Below are 22,246 nucleotides of genomic sequence, written 5' to 3'. Positions count from 1 at the left end.
GTGGCAAAAGGACATATCTCAAACTTTGAGTGACGCTTTTCTTAAGAAAATCCCTTCGTGAAAAAAAGAAAGTGACCAAGCAATGATGACCTGAAGGGGCTTTTCGATGTTAAACTGTTTATTAGATGATGTCATGAACTGGCATGATGATCTACAACTGCAATCCTTTTTTTTAGAGAAACCTACAACTATACCATCATTCATCATGCAAGTAATAAATGGTCGTAAAATGTGCATAACACGGCCCAAGATACCCGTACTTGAGGCCCGCATCCTTACTGTTGGTGTTATCCCACAATTCTGATCAAAAGCCCAGTGGCCCAGTTAACCCATCTCCTCGTGCCTTCAAAGGAGTTTCTCCCCTCCCTTCTCCGGTTCTCCCTCAGCGGCGGCTGCGCTTAGGCGAGGAGCCGAACCGAGCACGCCGCCGCCGCCGGGGCGTCGTGGTCACCGGGTTGGAAGCGGGGCGTTAGCGAGCACGTGCCTAAGAGGCGACGGCGGCGGAGAGGCAGCGTTCACCAGGTTAGTACACCCCTCCGTCCCCTCCGCCGCCACAGCAACCGCCGGTTTCCCCCTCCTCTCATGCACCACGCCTCTCGTCCCTTTCTGCATCGTGAGTCCGTCGCATCGGCCGCCAAATCGAAACCCTAGGGCCTTGCAGCTCTCAGGTCCGGCTCCTCGCCAGACAAACCCGCCCGCCCAGGCTTTACCAGCGCTGCTGGGCGCTAGGAACCCCCGGCTCGACTCCGTTCTCCGCCCAACGCACGCCAAGGCACCCCGCGCCGCCCCAGCCCCTAACGCTGGAATAGTGCCGGCCGGCGGCCGTCTTGCGCGCCAATGCGGGCCCCCGCCGTCCGGTGACCCTGCTGAGCGCCTGCACCCCGCCGACGCCCCGCGCCGCTCTCGCTGGTACTGCTGCTATATTCGTACTCCTTCACGATTACAGTTGCTGCTTGCTCTGTGCGATTCCCTTAATTTGATGCCTGTAGTCCGATTTAGCATCATACGTGCTGCTCTCAGCCAGTCAGCCTCAGCGCAAGCAGTCAGCACATCCCCACTCACCCTCGGTTACTTGTACTGCTAATTACATTGGTTTAGGGAGCCTCTACTGACCCAAATAATAATCAGTTAGCTACTTTCATATTACTTCATTATTTTGTCTTAATCAATTACTAATCTAACTAGTATATGTTGTTCAGTAGTTCAAGCATGTTATCAAATTTCCACTTGCCCATAACTTTTCTTTTTCTTGAGCATGACTCGGTATCAGTAGTTTGATTTCCTTTCGGTTTTGGCCCTAGTCTTGGTAGAATCCTGGCTCGCCAATGGCTGGAGCCTGACCGACACAGCCGTCGTGGCAACCCTTTTTCCTGAGAGAATGATGTCTTCTTCTTTCTTCTGTGATATCTGATCCAATCTATTAATCCGATAGGGAATATTAATCTCTTGTTACCCTATTTGCAGCCCCAATCGATTACTCGTCAGGAGCACTTGGAGTAATCATGGCAGGTAAGGTTTTTATCTGAGTCTCAAATAGCACATTCCTCTTTCTGTGCATTTGAGCATGCTCTGTGATGAATTATCACTGATGATTGGACGATTTCCCTTGGTGCTCATTCCAGGGAAATCTGAGCAGAAATCTCGGAAAGAGAGACGGAAAGAGGCGAGATCGGAGAAGCAGAAGCTGCGGTTTCTCTCTTGGGTTCAGCACCAGGTGAGCTTGCTAAGCTTCTGAGAAGAGAGTGTGAAATGACTTGTTTTGGCCTTCTTTACTGTCTTGATTCTGATGCGCAAAATTTATCGAGTTAGGGTGGCAAAAAGAAGAAGCTGGCAATGCCAGCAGTAGAGCCAAGCCCAGCAGAGGAGAAGAAACCAAAGAAAGAACCTGCTGCTGTGAAGAAAAAGAGGAAGAGGGAAGTAGAGGGTAAACACAAGCCCAAGTCGAACTTTCAGGAATATCTTGAGATGGAGATGGGTGGAGCTGTGAGCATGGAGGAGGATCTGGAGATGGAGAGGAGGCTTGCGAAAAAGCTCAAAGTGAAGAAAGGAAAGTTGGGAGGTCCGGATGATGGTATGGATGAACTTTTTGCGGACCTTGGGTTTGGTGGCGACTTCGGGTTGGATGATGAAGCAAATGCGTATGATTGGAATGTGGAAGATGACACTAAGCTGGACAGAAAAGGGAAAAATAAAAAGAAGAAAGTCGAAAAGGATGACATGGAGACAGAGGAACTGAATGTTGGGTATGAAGAGATCGATCGGAAAAAGAAAAAGAAGAAGGTGAAGGAGGATGACATGGAGACGGAGGAACTGGATGTCGGGGATGAAGAGAATGAACGGAAACAGAAAAAGAAAAAGAAGAAGGTGAAGAAGGATGGCATGGAGATGGAGGAACCTGATTACGTAAAGAAGAAGAAGAAGGTGAAGAAGGATGACATGGAGGTTGAAGATCCAGATGACGGGGGTGTTGACATGGATGAAGAGAATGATGGGGCAGTTCTGGAATCTGAGGATGGAGAGGCTAATGTGATTGCACCCACAGAATCAAAAGGGAAGTATGTACCTCCAAGTTTGCGTGCTGCTTCCAATTCAGAATCAGAAGAGATTGCTCAGATGCGTCGGAGAGTAAGAGGTTTGAGCCTAAATTCCATCTTTTATTTGCTTGATGCGTCACATTTACTTTTTTTTTTTGGTTTTGCAAGTATATTCCCTTGTATGACCTAATGTTTGATGTGCATCAGGACTTCTGAACAGACTCTCAGAGTCAAATGTGGAGTCTATTACTCAGGAAATTGCCACGCTTTTTCGAGTATGGTCCTTTGACTAATTAATCTCTTGATTCTTCTAAGTGTATGTTACTGTATGTCTTACAGATTTTTTTGGGTATTGCTTAATTGTGGGGCTCTTTTCCCCCCGGTTTTGTTGTTTTATCTATCAACAGTCTGTTCCACGAAGTGTTGGCTCTCAGATAATTGGTGATGAAGTTTTGGCTAGCTGTTCCCGAGGACCTCGTGGCAATGAACAGTTAAGGATCTTCCTTATTAATCAGATATATATTTTGTTTAGACTGATTAAGCATGAATATCTTGTTCTACAAACCCATTTTCGTGTGCTGTTCTAAGGATCCTGTTGGAGTTTGATATAGTTTACAGTTTACTCCTAGTAACACTTTTGCCATTTGAGCAGGTATGCTGCTGTTTTTGCAGCCTTTGTTGCAGGCATGTCTTGCTTGGTTGGTCTTGACTTCAGCGCCAAGATCCTTGCGTCCATTGCTAAGACGTTTGAGGTATGTCTATTCTGATTATGAATAAGCATGACCTATTAAGTTCTCTGGCTACTCAAATACCCCTGTATTAGCATTCTGTATATCTGCTTACCTTCAGGATTCTTGAATCAGTTTCTCTTATGTGATGATACCAATGGAGTTTTAGACTTTTAGTTAGATGAGCTGATCTTTTTCTCTCTCTTGTGAGTTGTGACAGGATGAGTACTCAAAAGAAGATGGTCTATCTCTGAGAAATCTTACCTTACTCTTCTGCTATCTGTGTATATTTGGTGTCATCTCAAGGTCTGTGGTTTGAATGGAACAGTGTACTGTGTTTCTGTAAAACCCCTTGAAGATAAAATATCCTAATATTCACCGATGCATCCTGTTGTCTGATATTGCAGTGATCTCGTGTATGATCTTCTATCAACTCTGAGCAAGCGCTTGACAGAGCTGGATGTCTCTACAGTAGTGACCATCCTACAGTGTATGACATTATATCAACCATTACAACAATTCCTGTATAGCCATACCCTCCTTTTCTGTTTCTGAGTGAAGATGGGAATATGCTTTCATCTGGATGGACAGGCTGCGGAATGAAGCTGCGGGGTGATGATCCAGGTGCTATGAAAGATTTTGTCCTCGGTATTCAGAACTCTGCGAATCAGTTGAAATTGCACTCTGGTGTTCGAGAAGACGGAGAAACAGAAAGACACGGCAAAAGAGTAATTTGTCTTGCTCAATACACCTATTTAAGAAGCATTATTTTCCAGCTAGGTTTAAATTTCACTGACTGGTTTTAAACTTACCACCCAGATGGAATTTATGCTCAATACCATATGTGACATTAAGAACAATAAGAAAAGGCCTAAAGATGATCCTTCACACTCCTCAAACCATACTCGAATAAAAAAGTGGCTTCAAAAGGTTTGTACCAGAACAACTTATCCGTCATCTGCAGTTATGAATTGTGATTTCACAATGCAGTTAACACTTTATTTTTTTTCCTTTTCTACACACTGACAGCTTAAGGCAGAAGATGTCCTCTTGCGAGGGCTAACATGGAGTAGGCTTTTGGACCCTGATAAGAAAGGGCAATGGTGGTTGTCTGGGGATGTTCCATCCACAGCAGGTAATATTGAAGATGTTGCTGCTGTAATAAGCAAGGATGTTGCGGAGACACAAAAGCTTCTTCAGCTTGCAGCAGCTCAGCGGATGAACACGGACATACGAAGAGCAATCTTTTGTATTATAATGAGTGCCGAAGACTATGTAGATGCTTTTGAGAAGCTCTTGAGGCTGGGCCTTTCTGGGAAGCAGGCATGCATTAATGCTTTTGAAGATGAGTTGTTCTGTATGTATATCACAATATTAATTATTTATCCCTTTTCCTTTGTTGATATGCAGGATCGAGAAATTATAAGGGTCATTGTTGACTGTTGTCTGCAAGAAAAGATGTTCAATAAGTACTACACTGTCCTTGTTTCCAAGCTATGCAGCCATGAGAAAAATCACAAGTTCAGCTTGCAGGTATACTGTCATATTTTTACCATGTTTGCTACCTATGTTAATGCCTCAGAAATTACTCTTTCTAATAGCTTATGTACGTTTATTTTCCTTAATATATTTTAGACCATTCTTTTCCGTAATAAAGAATCTTATAGATGAGACATTTTTGCAGTAGGATGAATCAAACATTCTACTATGACAAGCCTAGACCTTGGTGAACTAAACTTGGCATTTTTCAAATATTTCATATTGGTAACTGATGTGAATACCACATTAGCATTGCAAGACTGGTAGCCTATATGGACAAATGCAGATTTGGATAGAACCCTCTAGGCTTTGTGTTTAATTCTTGTAGCTTTCTTTCAGCATAGGTGGTGACATAGCTTTGTTTTTTCTGATTATGCATTCTCTGGTTTATTCTGGTGTTATTGCAGTACTGCATCTGGGATCATTTCAAGGAGCTAGACAATATGGAGCCAAACCGAACCATGAACCTTGCAAAACTAGTTGCAGAGATGTTGTCAAATTTCACCCTCTCCCTCGCAACTTTGAAGGTTGTCAACCTGTCAAACCCAGTGGAGATGACTCCGGAGAGGATCACCCATTTCCAAATGTTGTTTGAGACCTTACTACGGAAAGACGATGCGCTGGTGTGGAATGTCTTCACCCGTATCGCTGGTCTTCCAGAGCTCGAGATATTGAGAGATGGCATTGTGCTGTTCATCAAGCGGCATGTGATTGCTGAGGACTCTGGGAAGGACTTGGCTAGCAAATTCAAGATTGCAAAGAAGGCACTTGACAATGCTGCTGGAGTCCTGATGTAAGTTGCATGGGAAGTGGGGTTCAAACTTCAAAGTCGGTGCCTTCCAAGCCCATTGCCATTTTTTGCATCTTCGACACCCTTGTTTTCATTTTTCGCTTTGTTCTTTCGGAGAAAGAAAGGATAAAGTCCTCCCTGTACCCATACTAGGAATTAGAGAAAATGCTATCCCGAAGTTTTACATGAAGTTCCATCCGGTCCTAACAACTTCGGATCGAGTTGCAATAATGCGTTGTTGCTCAAACCATTTGCATTGCGCGTTAAAAAAAAATTGAAATGCCGCCAAAATTGCTCCTTGCATTACATAACATATATAACCGAACTGGAAATCTGTCGCTGGTTAAAAAGGAAAACATTAGGGAGAGGCCAGGAAAATGTGGCGTGCATGAAGGCTCCTCGTTGTCGATCGTCCTGTTTGAATGCATTGCGTTTACAATGCGCGCGGCTTTAAACCCAATCCCAGCCGATACGTCCGGAACGGCGGCGTGATACACTCGGAGGCAGAGGATCGGAGTGATCGCGCTTGAGATCCCACTTGCCACCCACATGGACGGCGAGCCCCCTGTCCCCGCAATGGCGGCCGCCAGAGCTTGGACAACCCCCGCAGAGGAGGAGGAGGCGACGGCGGCGGAAGCTTCGTCTGCCACAGCGGCCAGCAAGAGGCGACGTCTCTCCTCTCCACAACACCCTCGTGGCATGCCGCCCACACCGGCGGCTGCAGGGGAAGCGGCCGCCGGAAAGGAAGAGGTGGAGGCCGTGACGGAGTCAGTTGCTGCTGCAGGTGCCTTTATACCCAACTCTCCCATCTGCCGGCCGTACATGGTGGAGTATGATTCCAACGGAGAGGAACTCAGCGAACCATCCCTTTCCCCGGACCCAGTGTTATCCGAAGCCTACGAAAAGGCGGAACAAAAATACTCCAAGAAAATAGGTTCTAATTTCAGTCCACCGTTTCCTCTGTGTACTGTCTAGGACCAAAGAACAACAACTGGTGTTTAGATAAACATCATCCTTTTTTTCACTTTGTTTTTTTCTTTTCTTGTGCATGTATGTGTAGCTCAACTACCCAAGCTTCCGACATTGGACGATGAGACTTATTTTGATTCAAATCCAATTCAAGAAAGTGCAGCAGATACAATCCTTACAGCCTCAAAGTTCGTTTTGGGGCTCTCTGCATATATCGGTACATGGGATTCTTGTATTTAGTTGCACTATATACAGAGTTTGTTGTCATTTCCTAACACACGGCGTATGCAGATGGTGTGTTACTAAAACAATGCTCGGGAATTTTGATGGAGTGGAGTGAGGGCACTGGAACCATTTTAACGACTGCGGATCTAATTTGCTCAAGGCATCAACATGTGGATGAGTGGTTAGGCGGAGAAGAATATGCTCCAAATGCTGAGGTAAGTTTTTTCGAAATAAAGAAAGTAGTATCTTCTTTTAAGAGAGCAATTTATATGTGTTAATTTTAAGCATAGTTTGATGCGCCATATCGAATAATAAGAAAATTCAACCCAAAGTGGGAGTGGCAGATTGTCCGTTAAAGGTTCTATGCACATTTTTACTTCTGTACCATTCCTTGATATCTCTGATGGTGTAGATAGCTAAAATATGATAACTCCCTCTCCTTCTCTAGATGCTTTAGTTGTAAATTTAATTGATTATGTTGTGCATTTCTATAAAGGTACTTTATGCCATCTTCTCTTTGCAAGATTGTCCTTAGTTAGGATCACTCCCTTCTTCTTATGGTATTTGAAGAAGGGAGTGATCCTAACTAAGGACAATCTTGCAAAGAGAAGATGGCAAGGTAGTACCAAGTGTTGTTTTTGCAACGATGAAGAAACGGTGCAACACCTATTCTTTGATTGCCATTTAGCAAGATGCATTTGGAATACAGTTTTCTTTTCATTTGGAATTCAACCGCCTGTTAGTGGTCCTAATATGCTGGGTTCTTGGGCTAGAGATTATCCCTGGAAATATAGAAACCAGATGATTGTAGGAGCTGTTGCACTATGCTGGGCTATTTGGTTGAATAGAAATGATGTGATGTTCAAAGGAAATACCACTAACTCCTTTTTGCAGGTAATGTTCAGAGGGACTTATTGGGCAAGGGCATGGGCGATGCTATCTAAGGAGGAAGAGAAAATTGATTTGAAGAAGAACTGTAGCAGACTTGAAATTACTGCTTTGGATTTCTTCCATAAATATGGATGGAACTTTAGGAGAAGATTGATGTCTTAGGCTGTCTGGCGTCAGGGCAGATCTTGAAAGGTTTATGTGCTGATGGCGTGGGTCTTTCTTCAGTTTACCTGGAAGCTGTCTCTAGATCTGGGACCTTGGTCTGTTTTAGTTCGATCCTAAGAAGTATCACAGATCTTGTTTAGTCTTGTCTGAACTCCGTTTTGGAACCAGACTATAGACCTAGGAGCTTGGTCTGTTTTAGTTCGATCCTACCTTGTTTAGTCTTATCTAAACTGTATTTTGGCTCTAGTAGTTTCAGGAGCAGCCTGAGAGCTGCTTGTTTTGTGTCCAGGTTGTAAGTTGGTGGCTGTAGACATCCAATTAAGGATGATCGAGGCCGGACAATGTTCCTTAATCTAAAAAAAATCAGAAAGATAACATCATGTATTTTCCAACTTTTGTTTAGGTCCATGTTCAGTTATTGCATATGGATGATACTTAGGTGACGGGTAAATTGGTGTATTTAGACAAGCAATATTGTTTTGCTCTGATCAGTACCTATCGATCCACCAAAAAGGTTACCTCGTTTTAGAAAGGAAGTGATGTTTGCTGACGATATTTTTCTACTTGGAAGAGATAAGTTGGATTTGCAGATAGGGGATGGCAAAGTGCTGAACAAAGGTGCAGGCTCGTGTCAGCGTCACCATTACATGTACTACGATGGTGGTATATTTCCGGTACAATTCATTTCTGCTTTGAGATTAAATTATTTGATTTCTTTTTATTTTGATTTGCATGCCTACACATGCTGTTTTCTAATATTAACAACACAAATATTGTAGTGTGGTTTTGGAGGGGCAGTCATAGACTTGGAAGGAGATGTTATTGGAATGGTACATAGTTCCATAGATTTCATACCTTCTTCAACCATTCTCAAGTGCTTGCATCTTTGGAGGACATTCAGGTATGTTTCTGTTTTATTTCTATTTTCTATAATATTGCTCAGCCCTCTTTGAATATAAGCCTTTTGTTAGTTCATGGTTTGTAAAAGGCTAGTTAGGATGAAACTGTGTTTTGTCAGCACCATGTTGACCGAACAAGCTCTAAAACCCTGTAGGAGCTCATATGAACAAGTTTTTATAGGTTTTTTTTTCCTTGGGTTGGGCGGAGGGGTTAAATCAAAAGACACTTTGAACTTTGTAGGCTTATATTCAAGATCGAATTATCTGGTTTTGTTTGGTATACACACGTCTGTTTGTAACTTTTGACTACTTGGTTGAAAATGTTTGCTGTCATTTGCCTACTTTGGAATCTAATAAATAATTATTTGGTATAGTTGTGTCCCTCGGATCCATCTTGGGATGAAGTGTCTTGGCATCAAATGTCTAAACCTTGTCAGTAAAGAGAAGATATCTCAGAAGTATCGTGTTGATGCTGGTCTTATCATCGTAGAGGTATTGATTGTCCATCCATAAGTAGAACCATTTTCTCATTTTTTTTAAATATTTATTTTTTATTGTTATGCATAAGGAGTTATTTATTTCCATTGAAGCGTGGGTGTCAGGAGGATCTAATGCTGAGAAACTTGGTGTTAGGATGGGTGATATTATTCAAGCTGTGAACGGAGAATGCATTGCTACTGCAGTTCAGGCATGTGTGCATTATAGATTAATTATGTTCTCTATAAATGTTATGAAAATAAGTCCTGTTTCATGCATACTTTATGATGATGACATATTTGGTCGCTGTTTTTAGTTGGAGCATATGTTGCTGGATATATGCAGGGACCATTTGGAAAAGGAATTGGCTGTGATTCTGACGTGGATGTAATGGTAGTGGTAAGTCCTTTTAGATATCATATTCTTTTAGAAACTTCTAGTCAAGATCTCACCGTGTCGACAATGTCAATGTCGTAAATAACTTGCATTTTTGTGATCGGAGGGAGTAATTTGATAGGAGCACGTAGAAATCAGTAATACATATACCTGAACGCTGACCTAGGCTATCAATCTCCTTTTAACTATTATTTGGATTACTGTTACTTTTTCACTTTTATATCTTTGTTAGTGGCTCAGGCTTTCATCTCCATCGTACACCAATTTGCTTGTAACAAGCTCTGTGGTTGTTGTATGTCTTTGACATTGAAATAATCTTGTTCCAGATGTTTATCAGCCGCACTAAGTATTCTATTTAAATTTATATTTGTAGCTTGCTGTATTCAACACCACGAAACGCGTCTCTGGCAGAATACAGTTAATGGCAAAACTGTCTCATGATGCGGAAATCATCGCAATAGCTATACATCTCCTTTCAACTCTAGACCAATCTCTAGCCCAGTAAAGAAAAGAAGAAGAAGAAACATCTAGTCCAATATCTGTCAAAGCATTTTAGTTAGCGTTTTCTTTTGGGTGGGGCTGACGCTCCAGCATGTGGTTTCGTTTCTAAAAATCAAAGTTCAGAGTTATAGACATGATAAAACCTAGCACTCTTGCGCAGTCAAGTGAAGTTCAATTGTTATATAGGACTCGTTGAGTTCTTAGCGATTCTAGTTCAAATCTATGCAGATCATGGTAAGGTCCAGTTTTTCTGAGAGGAAACATAGTTCGTCTTCAATTCTATGATTGGGATATACAATTGAGAAAGAAAATGCTTATAGGATAACATTGACATAGATTATTCGTCTAGCAAATAGTTTACTGTTTAGGTGAATACCCTATTTCTGCAAGAAGTTTCTACCTGATTCTAACATATAGTTTACTGTTTAGGTAAATACCCTATTTCTGCAAGAGACCTTTCTACCTCAATTTGACAAAGCTGGTCCAGGCAAGTTAATTTCCCCACATTAAGCGTGTCTGTTCCAACGCATCTTTGTAGTGCTTTGCCTGTCTTTTATGTACGCCAGTTGACTCCTCTGATAATCTTTTTTACTCTGGGAACAGATTTATCTTTTTATATGCATTGATTGTAAATTTTGACTCGCATGACAATCCCTTGGTTGAGAAGTGATAATATTTCCACTCACATGCATCTTCAAACAGGTGGTGACCAACTTGGTGAGAAATGAAGTTTGTTTAGTCGTCTCCTTGAAGGACTTGCACTTTTGTGTAGTGCTAACGATGCATGAATGTGGCTTTTTCTTCCCTTGGAAAAGATAGGGCTCTCTTAATCAAACATTTGTCATCGAATCCTATAAACCCCTGATTTAAGTCATGGTTAGGCTCTTTGCACTGCTGCTAACGTATTTACTTTAAGAGCCTATTCGGGTGGTTCTTCTCTCTTCCACACATGAATTTCTCCAAAATCCGAGTGTTTTTGTATTTATTGCATATAACAGTACATGAACCATCCGATCTGGAAAGGATAACACCACCACAAGTCACCCTTTGGTTTTGAACCTAGCTGGACTTGCAATTGGATGGTCATCGGTTAAAACGGAGGCGAAAAGGAAGACACGCTAGGGAGAGCCCTCGTTGCTTGCGTCGTCTTCGGTCTCGTGGCCTGCCCATCTGATTATGGAGTAGAGGAACTCCTTGAGGTTCACCTTCCCGTTCCTGTCGATGTCCATCTCCTCTGCAAATTAAAATAAACGCAAGCAGAGAGAGAGAGGGATGAAATGAATGGCAGCTGGAGTAGAGAGTGGTACTGAATAGCTGCGCCGTGATGTGGCTGGGTGTCCTCTCCTGGTGCGACTCCTCGTTCATCCTCTGGGTGACGTCTTTCCTCTTCATCTTGCCGTCGCCGTCCTTGTCGAAGAAGAGGAAAGCGTCGATGAGCTCGTCGAAGACGTAGTTGAGCTTCGCCGACTCGAACTCGGAGACCTGAAGACCTTCCACCATTGAGGACGCACGATGAGCTAGTCCTCATCGATCGCCATGGAAATTGTAGAGAAAAAGGAACAAGAAGGAAGAGCACGTACGCGTCGCGTGACATCGGGGCCGAAGAGCAGGTACATGAGGCAGAGGAGGACGACGAACTCCTGGAACTGGATGCCGTTCCGGCGGTCGATGTCGCAGTAGCGGTGCACGTCGTCGGCCTCCTCGTCGGACATCTGGACCTGGAGCTTGCCCAGGCAGCGCCGCAGCTCCTCGTTGTCGATAGTGCCGTCGGAGTTCTCGTCTGCAACGCAAGCTCTTGAGACCTCCGCGTTGCAAAAATGCAGGCGTGCTCAGAAGAGGGGCGTCAATTACCGTACTGGTCGAAGACGTCCTTGATGTCCCGGAGGCCGTCCTTGAAGCGGGGCAGGCGCATGGTGATGCTGTTCACCGACCGGAACGTCCGCTGCCGGGACCTGGCCCGCTCCCGGAGCGCCGCCGCCACCTTGTCGTCGAGGTCCTTCTCCACTCGCCGGCGCTTGATGGGTTCCATGCACATGGAAGCCACTATCCCCATCGCTGCAACTGGCCGCCGATTCAGCTGACCTACTCAACGGAAGGAGGAAGCGCAAGCCTTTGTGACCTTGTGTTGCCTACACAACATACTAGAAACGAACTGCATAGCATTCACGCCTTTGTGTGGAAAATGACTAGATCCCAGAGACCATAGGTGAACAGAGAGTGGCTATTCTTTTCAACTTTGACCGCGGGAAACATATATAATTTTCACATTTACCAAGGAAAAATAGAAATTGTGTCACCTGAGAGAGAAGAAGGGATGGAAAGCGTTTCCGCCGCCTGCTGAAGAGTTTGCGTGCGAATCGCCATGATATGAACGAAGCCGCGTGTGAGCAATCTCTATCAGACTGCAGCGCCGGCAGGAGGCGAGGCAGAATCTGATGCCATGGCTCAACACTCAACAGCCTGGACGTGATAGCTCCTCCTGCAGTTGCCTCTTGGTTGGATACTCGAATGCCTTTTCAACCTTCCTTCCGTAACCACCTGGAGTAATTCTGAAGAAACGTCAGTTGCTCTCATCTTTCCGGAGAGAATATATCCTTTCCATTAGAGAACTCCAGCGACAGCCTCAAATATCAAGTGGGTTCTCTGTCCTTTCCATTTTGTTAACATCGTAAAAGTGTCTCTAACTCCAACAATAGCCCAAAGGATAGAGGATCCTAGAAACCCCAGGAATGAAAGGTGGAGGAGGGAATTTAGAGGTCTCCCTAAAATAGAAGGTGGAGTGTCTCCAACTCCAATAATAATCCCCAAGGACAGAGGACTCCCTAGAGACCTCCACAGAATGAAGGAAAGAATTAAGAGGCTTCTAGGAAGTGAAGTAGAGGACCTCCCGGAGTGCTTTTTTTTAACTTACCCTCTCGTTTTTTTTAACTTACCCTCCAGTAGGGAGTAGAGTTGCTGCCTGCGGATAAGCTGAGCCAGGCGCCACGTTTTCGGTCACTAGTTTATGGTAAACAATTGGCTCCGTCCAGTAACACCGACAAAACTGAGTGATAATGAAATGAAGTTCATCTAAGCTAGCAATATCAGCGTATGATTGAGATACAACCACCTTCAAAAATTCCTACCACCGGCCTATACAAGTAGAAAAAACGAATCATACAATTCTCCCGTGCAGCAGGCCTCAATGACATCCCAAGTTGAAATATAAGCACGCGGTAATCCCAAGATTGAGGAACGGAAGAAAACAGAAAAAATAACACTTGTCACAGAGAATACAAGTGCAACCTGCTACGTGAAAAGGGGCGATTAACTGGAGCCCCAAATGTATCTATCACTCAGGTCACGACTAAGCACAAAAACAAAAAAAACGGGGGGAGTACAATAGCCAAACAAAACCCATGACATCTCATGATCTCAGCTAGGCGGTGACAGTATCTAAGTCGGTTTCCTCATGTTGCGGCCTGCCCTGATAACTTCATCCACCAGCAGCAACTGAGACGCAATGATGGGTCTACAGCAAAGGGGGGAAATCATTAGCTAGCTGCTAAAACATTAAGGATGTTTAGACAGCATAGGCTATAAAAACATATAGCCACAAAAACTGATAGCTGCATCACATACCCGGAGTTTATGATTTGACGCTTTACAGAGTAATTATCGAAGATGCCTTCCATTTGGGGATCAATTGGTTCCCCTGAGTGATGGTTCAGTCCCACGACCAATCCACGGTCGTGCTCGTTCTTAAAAAAATAACAAAAACAGTCAAGAACTTCCTGACTTCAAAACTTAGAAAAAGTCTAACAGAAATAGGGGCAACATAAAAGTATATGTTCACATACCTGGAGGGAAACAATGACATCTTGGGTATCTAGACCAGAGTTTTCTGCTAAGGTCTTGGGTATAACAAGAAGAGCTTCCGCAAACGCTTCCACCCCAAGTTGTGCTCGCTGTTGCCAAGATTACGATATTAGCCAGCAGTTCATTTTTTCCTTGGGAAAAAACCCAGCAGTTCATGTTGCAGCAGTAATTGTAAAGCATATCGTTGGTTTAGTGCACTTACTCCTTTGACGGTCTTCTTCACATTGTCAAGAAGATGTTTCTTTGCAGCAACCTCAAAAGCACCAGCACCCTACACTTGCACAAAAGTGATGAAAATGATAAGATAAACAGTTGTCTTTTACAGAAGCCAGGGTCTGAGTGCTCAATTGAATCCAAAACAAATACTTATACCTCAGGACTGATGGAAAAAAGTCAATGGTGTCATATTTAAGAACAGAGGGAATCAAACAAGAAACAATACAGGTTGCCCACGATAGTAAACAGGATGTGTAAATCAAGGCAAGTGCACCGGAAAATTGTGGAGTGAACACCACACAGGTTGCAAATTTAATCAAACTCATCATTTGCACAAGGGTATTGAGTTATCAATAACACCCAGAATTAGCAATTGATTTTTTTCAGAGTCAACAATGGAGAATACATAAAACCAAACCCAGATATGTTTAACTAATGCCTCCTATCCTTCACAATGGAGAAAAACACAAATCTTACCAGCACAACTGCTTCATCCTCAACTGTATTCTTAACAGATCTTAGACCATCACGGACAGCATCCTTGATTTGTGCGATGGTATGGTCATTAGGTCCTGGATATGTTAAATTTACATTCAGTGCACAGCTAAATAAGGGTATCAGAAAAGGCAATACTGTTTCTCAACAATAAACTAACCTTTAATCAGTATAGTACAAGAGAGAGGGTTTTTTACATTCTCCACAAATGTGTACTTTTCTTCTCCAAGAACATGCTCATAGACAAGACCAGCCCAGCCAAGACAATCTTCAGTCAAGTCATCAACTGAATTGACAGCTTCACCTCCACATGCTAGCACAAGCCTCTCCATATTCCTCCTCTTTGCTCTTCGAAGAGCGATAATCTGTACATGCAAAATCATGTCAAGGATGCCCCAAACAATAAAATGGATTTAACAGCATAGATCATGCTATTAACAAGCTTTCCATGCAAAGAGTTTACTCTCAAGTAACAATAAGTTACATTGTGGAAAACGGTCTCCAAAATGTTTAACCCATCAATGTCTTGCAATATATTTGTTAGGATAGAAAAATTATAAGATGAATATCTTGCAACATTTTATATTGCCCTGCCACATAGTATGTGGAGACTGAAATCAAAGTTTAAAATAATTAGATTGCATGCAACCTAAAACATCAAATCTTGGTACAGGAGAGAATAATTGCCAGGTCACTATCAAGCGATAACCTCACATTAATACATGGACATTTGTTGATTTTTCAATTGTTTGCCAGCACAATTAACAGCACAATTTAACCAGCCAACACCTAATTCAACTGTTAACTTCATGAGATCCATATTATTAACTGAAAACCTAGAACTATTCGAGGTTGAAGATAAATATTTGGATCTTGGAACCACCATGAAAAAAGTCAGAATAGATTACCCCTGCTCGAGCCAGGAGATCCAGGGATGGAGGGTCAATGCCCTTCTGATTGATGACCACGAAGTTTTTGTCGCCTCCAGCACAAACCTACATGCCAAGAAAACATGAAGAATGAAACCCTATACTAGTATATTGAAAAGTTGAGCTCTGGTTACAAAACAAATTACCTTGTTTTTCAACTCAATGATCCGCTTGACACGTTCATCAACTTGGCGTCTCTCTGCAGCAACCATCTTCTCTCTTTGGTCTGCGTTTGAGTAGAAAAATCCCGCGTTGATTTCGCTGAAAAATAAACATGTCAGTCAAGCAGTTGCCTTCATCAGTGCATGAAAAACAAAAACTATTTCTAAGCAGCTTGTAAGCCAACTTATTGATTTGGCTCACGGCATAAAAGAAACTGAGAGCTGAAGTTTAAAGTAAAGCATTAAAACTTCACATAACCGATCATACAAAACAGCATTAACACTTAAGTACAGATTTAATGGTTCATTCCAACAAAAGCATAGCCAGTGGTCTTCATGATACATAATATATGGACAGCTATACAGATCACACAAAAAAAATTTCTCTGCACACCCTTCTCATATTTTTGGTGCAGCAAATTTCAGAATAAACAAGCCGCACTGAAACGAAATATCAAAAATAACACATTATTACTGGTATGCACCTTTTCTCATATTCTAATGAAACATTGCAGGTCAAGATGTAACAGTTCTCTGCCCTGCGCTTCATGTCCGGGTGCCGGGAACCATGGTCCAGAACCAGACCCTCAACCTGCAAGAATATCAAAGCAGAAAGTTAAATATTTGACATCCCATCCAGATATAAACTTATACTACCTCCGTCCTTAAATATATGACGTTTAGGACAAGCTAGTTAGTTAAAAAATGAACTAATTTGCTTGTCCTAAACGTCATATATTTAAGAACGGAGGGAGTATTACCATATGTTAATCCAGATTTATATGCATGTTGATATATTAACTAGAAAATGAATAAGCAGGGAGCTGAGTTCACAAGCTGATGTCTAAACAAGATTGGTGAATCCATTTTATAAACGGTACTATGAAATTCAGCGCAATGCCATATATAGTAATGAAAACTGAAATTCGTACCAGGCGGGTGTCAACATCAAATTTGTGACGCATGTGCATTATTTCGACCATAAAAAGATCGATGGGCTCCTCTGGTTTGCGAATGCATAGAACCTATAACAGAGTTACACAAACAATTCAAATATGCTTAAAAATGAAGAGATGCAGAAAAGTTTCCATAGAATATCTACAAGAGACAAACGTACTGCATTCACAACAATATCCGTCAACTGATCAGCCAATCCTTCGTACAACTGCAATATAGAAACTCCATGTAAAACTTGAAGGGGAAGTGGTACCCAGGTAAGTTTCTTATGCTGTGACAGATGAATGAATGTAATACCTTTGTCCTAAGAGTTGTTCTTGCGATCATTTTCAAGGTATCTCTGTCAGGTTCATCACCAATAACAACTAGTGTCTTGAATTTCTCGAGAAACTCAAGTGTTGCTCGCTTAGCAACATCAAAGCCATCAACCAAAAATCTTGGATGAGTACCTACAAGAATATCAATTGGTTACTGTACCATTAGAAAATAGATAATTAGCACAAAAAGATACAGCTTCATCCTATAAGGGCGTCTTTCCTGCGAATAGGGCTTGTGGGAACTTTTTGGCTAATTTGTAAGCCCGGTAAATGCACAGCAAGTAAAACACAATGAGCTGCACAAGAATTTCTAATAAGATTTTGACTGCATGTACTGAGTTCTAATAAGATAAAACAAATTATTAATGGTGGGCAATGCATAATCACATGAAATATGTAGATAATGTGGTATCCCTAAGCCATTAACTAGTACTTCACCCTCATAGGAGCTTTCTTTTACATGTGATGAAATGAAGATGCATACCTATGCTGCGCACGCATTTTTAGCCTTGATTCAATAAAAAATGTGTCAATTCAGGAATTCCAACCACAGCCTGGATTAACATTATCCAGAAAAGCTGACATCAAACCTAAACTTGTACTACCGAATTGCAGCTATATCTGACAGAAGTGTAAACTGTAACTAAAGAAAATCAACGTAGGGGCAAGATCACCAAATACGGTTGTCCATTGATCCCTAAATGCCAATAGGACATCTCAAAGACAACAAACAGGCTTCTTAAAGCTCAAAATTATATCAGTGTACCAAACCAGAGAAGTAGTACATGTGTTCTAAAACAAAATAACCAGACCTTCATCGATGCACCGCTCAGACTGCTTCATTAGCTCCCCAATGAAAAGCACGGTAGAGGTCGTGCCGTCACCACTGGTATCATCCTGTGCCGTGGCCGTCCTCGCAATCATGATGGCAGTAGGGTTCTGAATTTGCTGTAAATAAATAACACAAAACGTCAAAAAACACAAGACCAGAGTGCATAGATCATCAAGATGTCAAAAGAATGTTCAAGTTCTGAATTTGCTGTAAATAAATAACACAAAACGTCAAAAAAAAACACCACCAGATTACATAGAGCATCAAGATGTCAAAACATTGTTTTTTATGGAAGGTAAAGCTGTACCATTTCCCTCAAGAGGGTATTCCCGTCCTTGGTCAGCTTGATGTCACCAGATCCACCAACAAGCCTGAGCAGTACAAACAACAGCAAATTAAATTCAGATACAGCAACCAAATACAGTTGATGAAAAAGCACCTTGTAGAACAATAGTTCAATATGCCCGAACCACTAGCTAATTATCAATGGCAGCATATCAAATCAGAACCCCCTGAAGCATTACCAAAATTAGAACACATTTGCGCTCTAAATCTGAATAACTACCACCAACACCAAGCCATTCTCTTACTGATAAACAAATGTATTACTAAAAGGAGATCCAAGAAGAAAATTCCCGCACCCTATTTCAAATCTATGGAGTAGATCGAGGGGGGACCACCGACCGAGCAGCAAAAAACAAAGGGACACGTCTCAAATCTACAAGTGATCAGGTGCATCTCTAAACCTAGACCCATTCCACCGCACGAAAATGAAGGATCAGACTATAGCAGAGAAGAAACCATATGCTCCCGCGAATCTAGCAACCGCCCGCGCGTGATCTGGCGAGCGGCGGTGGCGGCGGGAGAGGGGAGAGGAGGGAGCGGGAGTTTTACATCTTGATGGTGCCGTTGGGGCCGAGGTTGGTCTTGAGCACATCCATGAGGCCCTTGGCGGCGTTGATGTTCATGTGTAGCGCCGCCGACTTGTTGAGCACCTCGGCGTTGGGGTTCAGCACGCGGAGCGACATGACTGATGCCTTGCCTCGCTCGCTCGCTCCCCCCGGAGATCTCGCCGGCGGCGGCGGCGGCGGGGAGGTGTGGGGAAGGAAGCGCGAGGGCGCGAGGCGTGGGGGGGAGGGGAGGGAAGCGGAGCGGGAGCAGTAGGGTTTTGTTGGGCGAATGCAGTGTGGGGCACTGGGAGTTTGTTGTTCGGGAGAGGTCGAGACGGCGCTTGATGGCGGCGGAAGCCCACGGGCTGCGATGGGCCGTGCTCTCTGTTGTGGGTGGGAGAGGCCGGTTGCACGAACAAGTGGGCCTCAGCCCATGGAGCCCCTCAACCTCATTTGTGAGTGCGTCTCATTTTCTGTTTTCCTCCAAAAAATGCATCACGTCTTTTTAGAGCAGATAGCGTCACATTGCTACATTAGCTACGATGAATAATCGCACATGCTGATATGCATACGATCAAATCCACGGGTACATCAAGAATCTAGGTTTTGGGTCGGTGATGCGTTTGGCAGAGATTCCATAGCTAATTTTCTACTAATTCCAGCAGAAGTCTATCAAAAGAAAAAGAAAGGTGATTATCTGCTGATTCTGTGAGGTGATTCTCTAAAATGAACTAAGAGGAGGGGAGCTGGAAAAAAGTAGCTTCTCCTGATTATGTGAAGTGATTCTTCATCCTAATTTTAAAAGTTTATGCTAAGTAATCAAAGAGAATCACTTTCAGCTACAGAATAACTTCTTCTCTTAGATAATCAGCTCCCATGAGAATCAAAATCAGATAGAGCTCTACCAAACAGACTTGTAGTGGTGGGGCAATAAGAGGTTGACGATTAGCGAGGCGGCATAACCATGGTGGTGTGAAGAAATATCTAGTATGTTTCCAGTCTCTAGCATGAATGTGACTAACCAACAAATCTGCTTGTGCCGTGCTGCCGAGTGAAGAAGGCATATGGGTTTGGGTAAGGTACAATCGCATTTGAGTCTTTCTTCCTCCATATTCACTCCTCATTAAAAAAATTCATAGAAAAGACAAACTTTCCAAATTGCAGTTCGTTCCGAGTTTTCTAGGTTCATAGATGTTTGTATACATTTAGATACACACTATATTTAGGTGTATAGGAAAAATTATGCACCTAAAAAGCTAAAACGACCTACAATTTGGAACGAAGAAAGTATATAAGAAATAATTTGAAACGGAGGGAGTATATAAGAAATATAAAGTTCGAGACCTCTTGGTGTGAAGTATTTGATTGTATGATCAGTGTTACGAGGAGAGAACGATTCATTCTTTTTTGAGACTATAAGAGGGAAAGAATATTTTTTAGAATTATATGTACCCAACCCGAGCCACCATGTGCATTAGTAACCATGACAGAGTTTTGCCGGATTAACAGGTCCAGGACCAATGAGCCTCGCTCTCTCATCGTCGCTCTGCATAGCGGCACATTATGACGGTGTGGAATATCTGGTAGGGGAGGAATCGAAGAATATTTGAAGGTAGAGCGGCATCGCCACCCAGGTGGCGGTGTTCATTAAGCAGGAAATGGAGCTGCGCGGGCAAGCATGCGGCTCGCCGGGAATAGTTTAGTTTTAATGTTATCGCGTCCTAGTTGCTTTGAGCTCATGAGTTTAATTTTATTTATATAATAAAAAAACCTATGTATCAGACTCTATTTCTTCTCCTACTTAAATGATATATCAGTGCTAAAAAAAAGAAGAAGCACATTACAGCATCAAACGGAGTGCATACACTCCCAAAAGCAGCCTCTTCAAATCAACACCAAAATTACACGAAAAAGTCTTCTTGTAGGAACCCGTGCAGATTCTCGCCATCATTCCAGACAGAGCAGGGGAAAGAACATTAGCACCATGAGAGTGGTTCACAAGATTAAGGTCCTTTGGGTTCCCTGGACTACAGTTTAGTCATGTCGCATCGAATATTTAGATACTAATTAGAAGTATTAAATATATATTAATTACAAAAATAATTGTATAAATGAAGACTAATTCACGAGACGAATATATTAAGCCTCCATGATCTGACCATGTGTTGATTCAGTAAATATGTGCTAATCATGGATTAATTAGGCTTAATAGATTCATCTCGCAAATTAGCCATGGTTTATACAATTAGTTTTATAATCAGTTCACGGTTAGCCCTTCTAATCAGTATCTAAACATCCGATGTGATTCGAACTAAAAATTAGTCCATGGATCCAAACATCCCCTAACTTTACCACAGTTTAGGTCATAGAAATTCCTCCTTTGACATAGGCCATGTTTAGATCCATCGTCTAAAATTTAGCTGACTAAAGTTGCGGCCCGAACAAGCTGACAAGACGAATGGCGCGCATCTGCGTTCATTAGTTGCGGGAGAAGAAGACCGGAGATCTTGATGGTTCCGACTTCCGGGTGTTCAGTGGGACGATGTGGCCTTGATTGCAGCCGGGACGGAGGGTGGGGGATGACGGAAGCTGCGGCGGGCCGTCCGGACGGCCGGCCGAGGAGAAGAAGCCGATCTGAGTCTATCTGCAAAATTTGCGATCCAATTATATAGAAAATAACCCTGAGTTTGAAATGGTTACTGTAGCACATTGTCAAATCATAGATAGATTCATCTCGCAAATTAGACTCCACCTATGCAATTAGTTTTGTAATTAGACTATATTTAATACTCCTAATTAGTATCAAATATCCGATGTGATAGGTGGTAAAGTTTTGCAGAGAGTATCTAAACACCCACTTAGGGGGTGTTTGGGAGCACTTCACTCCACAAAAAATTGCTCCACTCCACCAACTTCAAAAAACTCGCAGCCAAACGCGTCTAGCTCCAGCAACTCCGGCTCCAAGAAAAAGGTGGAGCAGGGGGTAGATCCACGTTTTTTGTGGAGTACCTCAAGAGGTGCTCCAAAAACTCCATCTACAGACCTCCTCGTGGAGTTGGTGGGTATTTACCCACCATTGCCACTCGTTACACATGGTACCGGTTCGGGAAACAAAAAAAAGGCTCCCGTCGCACTCGTTCCACCGTGCCGCTGCCGCGCCGCCCGCCCGGCCGCCGCCGCCCGCCCGGCGCGCCGCCCGTGAACTTACAGTCTTCAACACTGTGGTAGCAGGATGCTTTCGGGTAAAAAGCATCCATGAACTTACAGTCAACCCGTGATGATTATGGCAGTTCCTTCACTCATTTTTGTGGGCAGCTGCGCGTGATGCTACCGCTAATAAAAAAAAGAGTTCGTTAAGTTACTGATCGTTGCTTCTGAACTATCTTTGTAAATGGAAGCCCGGATTTTAGTAATGCTCCGTGCAGTATTAGTGCTAAACTGTGCTACCATTTTTTCCCCTTTTCTCTCTTACAGCAC

At 42.9% G+C, this 22,246-nt stretch overlaps 4 protein-coding genes across 7 annotated transcripts; 2 read left to right on the top strand and 2 right to left on the bottom strand.

The window, feature by feature from the left end:
• The first annotated feature begins 363 nt into the window (after window positions 1-363).
• LOC117849755 (uncharacterized) lies at window positions 364-5,822 on the top strand. Its single transcript, XM_034731423.2, has 14 exons — window positions 364-522; window positions 1,465-1,509; window positions 1,623-1,714; window positions 1,810-2,632; window positions 2,742-2,809; window positions 2,942-3,024; window positions 3,187-3,286; window positions 3,483-3,568; window positions 3,670-3,752; window positions 3,854-3,990; window positions 4,082-4,192; window positions 4,292-4,585; window positions 4,673-4,795; window positions 5,209-5,822. The coding sequence occupies exons 2-14, from the start codon at window positions 1,503-1,505 to the stop codon at window positions 5,596-5,598; spliced, it is 2,397 nt and encodes a 798-aa protein (XP_034587314.1). The 5' UTR covers window positions 364-522; window positions 1,465-1,502; the 3' UTR covers window positions 5,599-5,822.
• A 345-nt stretch (window positions 5,823-6,167) lies between these two features.
• On the top strand, window positions 6,168-9,608 carry LOC117849756 (uncharacterized). The gene is made up of 9 exons (XM_072292261.1): window positions 6,168-6,375; window positions 6,652-6,777; window positions 6,852-7,024; window positions 7,680-7,761; window positions 8,334-8,515; window positions 8,621-8,742; window positions 9,100-9,240; window positions 9,344-9,428; window positions 9,534-9,608. Exons 1-9 carry the CDS (start codon window positions 6,168-6,170, stop codon window positions 9,606-9,608), a joined length of 1,194 nt encoding a protein of 397 aa, XP_072148362.1.
• A 1,220-nt stretch (window positions 9,609-10,828) lies between these two features.
• LOC117849627 (probable calcium-binding protein CML22) lies at window positions 10,829-13,187 on the bottom strand. Of its 4 annotated transcripts, XM_034731245.2 has the most exons (5): window positions 12,412-13,187; window positions 11,966-12,196; window positions 11,695-11,894; window positions 11,422-11,596; window positions 10,829-11,348 (listed from the first exon to the last, which is right to left on the bottom strand). In XM_034731245.2, the coding sequence occupies exons 1-5, from the start codon at window positions 12,476-12,478 to the stop codon at window positions 11,233-11,235; spliced, it is 789 nt and encodes a 262-aa protein (XP_034587136.1). In that variant the 5' UTR covers window positions 12,479-13,187; the 3' UTR covers window positions 10,829-11,232. The 4 variants fall into 4 exon arrangements, with proteins under 4 accessions (XP_034587136.1, XP_034587135.1, XP_034587132.1 ...); XM_034731244.2 differs by having other exon boundaries at window positions 10,829-11,596; window positions 11,966-12,243; XM_034731241.2 differs by having other exon boundaries at window positions 10,829-11,596.
• Window positions 13,188-13,341: 154 nt separating this feature from the next.
• On the bottom strand, window positions 13,342-19,061 carry LOC117849625 (T-complex protein 1 subunit zeta 1). The gene is made up of 15 exons (XM_034731240.2): window positions 18,774-19,061; window positions 18,187-18,250; window positions 17,860-17,995; window positions 17,028-17,179; window positions 16,891-16,938; window positions 16,706-16,798; window positions 16,259-16,365; window positions 15,759-15,873; window positions 15,592-15,678; window positions 14,844-15,048; window positions 14,666-14,760; window positions 14,175-14,243; window positions 13,954-14,061; window positions 13,736-13,854; window positions 13,342-13,625 (listed from the first exon to the last, which is right to left on the bottom strand). The coding sequence occupies exons 1-15, from the start codon at window positions 18,905-18,907 to the stop codon at window positions 13,550-13,552; spliced, it is 1,608 nt and encodes a 535-aa protein (XP_034587131.1). The 5' UTR covers window positions 18,908-19,061; the 3' UTR covers window positions 13,342-13,549.
• Window positions 19,062-22,246: the final 3,185 nt, after the last annotated feature.

Source organism: Setaria viridis, chromosome 3 (assembly GCF_005286985.2).
Source record: "Setaria viridis chromosome 3, Setaria_viridis_v4.0, whole genome shotgun sequence".
Classification (NCBI taxonomy): Eukaryota; Viridiplantae; Streptophyta; class Magnoliopsida; order Poales; family Poaceae; genus Setaria; species Setaria viridis.
Note: the sequence above shows the minus strand (reverse complement) of the source record. Positions and strands in the feature narration are given on the sequence as shown.

Bases quoted from the DNA above. Each gene is read 5' to 3' on its own strand.
- LOC117849755 (XM_034731423.2), top strand. The intron at 2,810-2,941 runs GTATGGTCCTTT...ATCTATCAACAG, and splicing joins AAATTGCCACGCTTTTTCGA to TCTGTTCCACGAAGTGTTGG. The intron at 3,569-3,669 runs GTCTGTGGTTTG...CTGATATTGCAG, and splicing joins ATATTTGGTGTCATCTCAAG to TGATCTCGTGTATGATCTTC.
- LOC117849756 (XM_072292261.1), top strand. From the start codon at position 6,168: ATGGCGGCCGCCAGAGCTTGGACAACCCCCGCAGAGGAGGAGGAGGCG. The intron at 6,778-6,851 runs GTACATGGGATT...CGGCGTATGCAG, and splicing joins GGGGCTCTCTGCATATATCG to ATGGTGTGTTACTAAAACAA. The intron at 7,025-7,679 runs GTAGTATCTTCT...TCCTTTTTGCAG, and splicing joins GTTTTTTCGAAATAAAGAAA to GTAATGTTCAGAGGGACTTA.
- LOC117849627 (XM_034731241.2), bottom strand. From the start codon at position 12,478: ATGGCGATTCGCACGCAAACTCTTCAGCAGGCGGCGGAAACGCTTTCC. The intron at 12,197-12,411 runs GTGACACAATTT...TCCGTTGAGTAG, and splicing joins CATCCCTTCTTCTCTCTCAG to GTCAGCTGAATCGGCGGCCA. The intron at 11,895-11,965 runs GTAATTGACGCC...CTTGCGTTGCAG, and splicing joins GGACGTCTTCGACCAGTACG to ACGAGAACTCCGACGGCACT.
- LOC117849625 (XM_034731240.2), bottom strand. From the start codon at position 18,907: ATGTCGCTCCGCGTGCTGAACCCCAACGCCGAGGTGCTCAACAAGTCG. The intron at 16,939-17,027 runs GTATTACATTCA...TCTATATTGCAG, and splicing joins GAACAACTCTTAGGACAAAG to TTGTACGAAGGATTGGCTGA. The intron at 15,049-15,591 runs GTAATCTATTCT...TTGCATGTACAG, and splicing joins ATCTCCTGGCTCGAGCAGGG to ATTATCGCTCTTCGAAGAGC.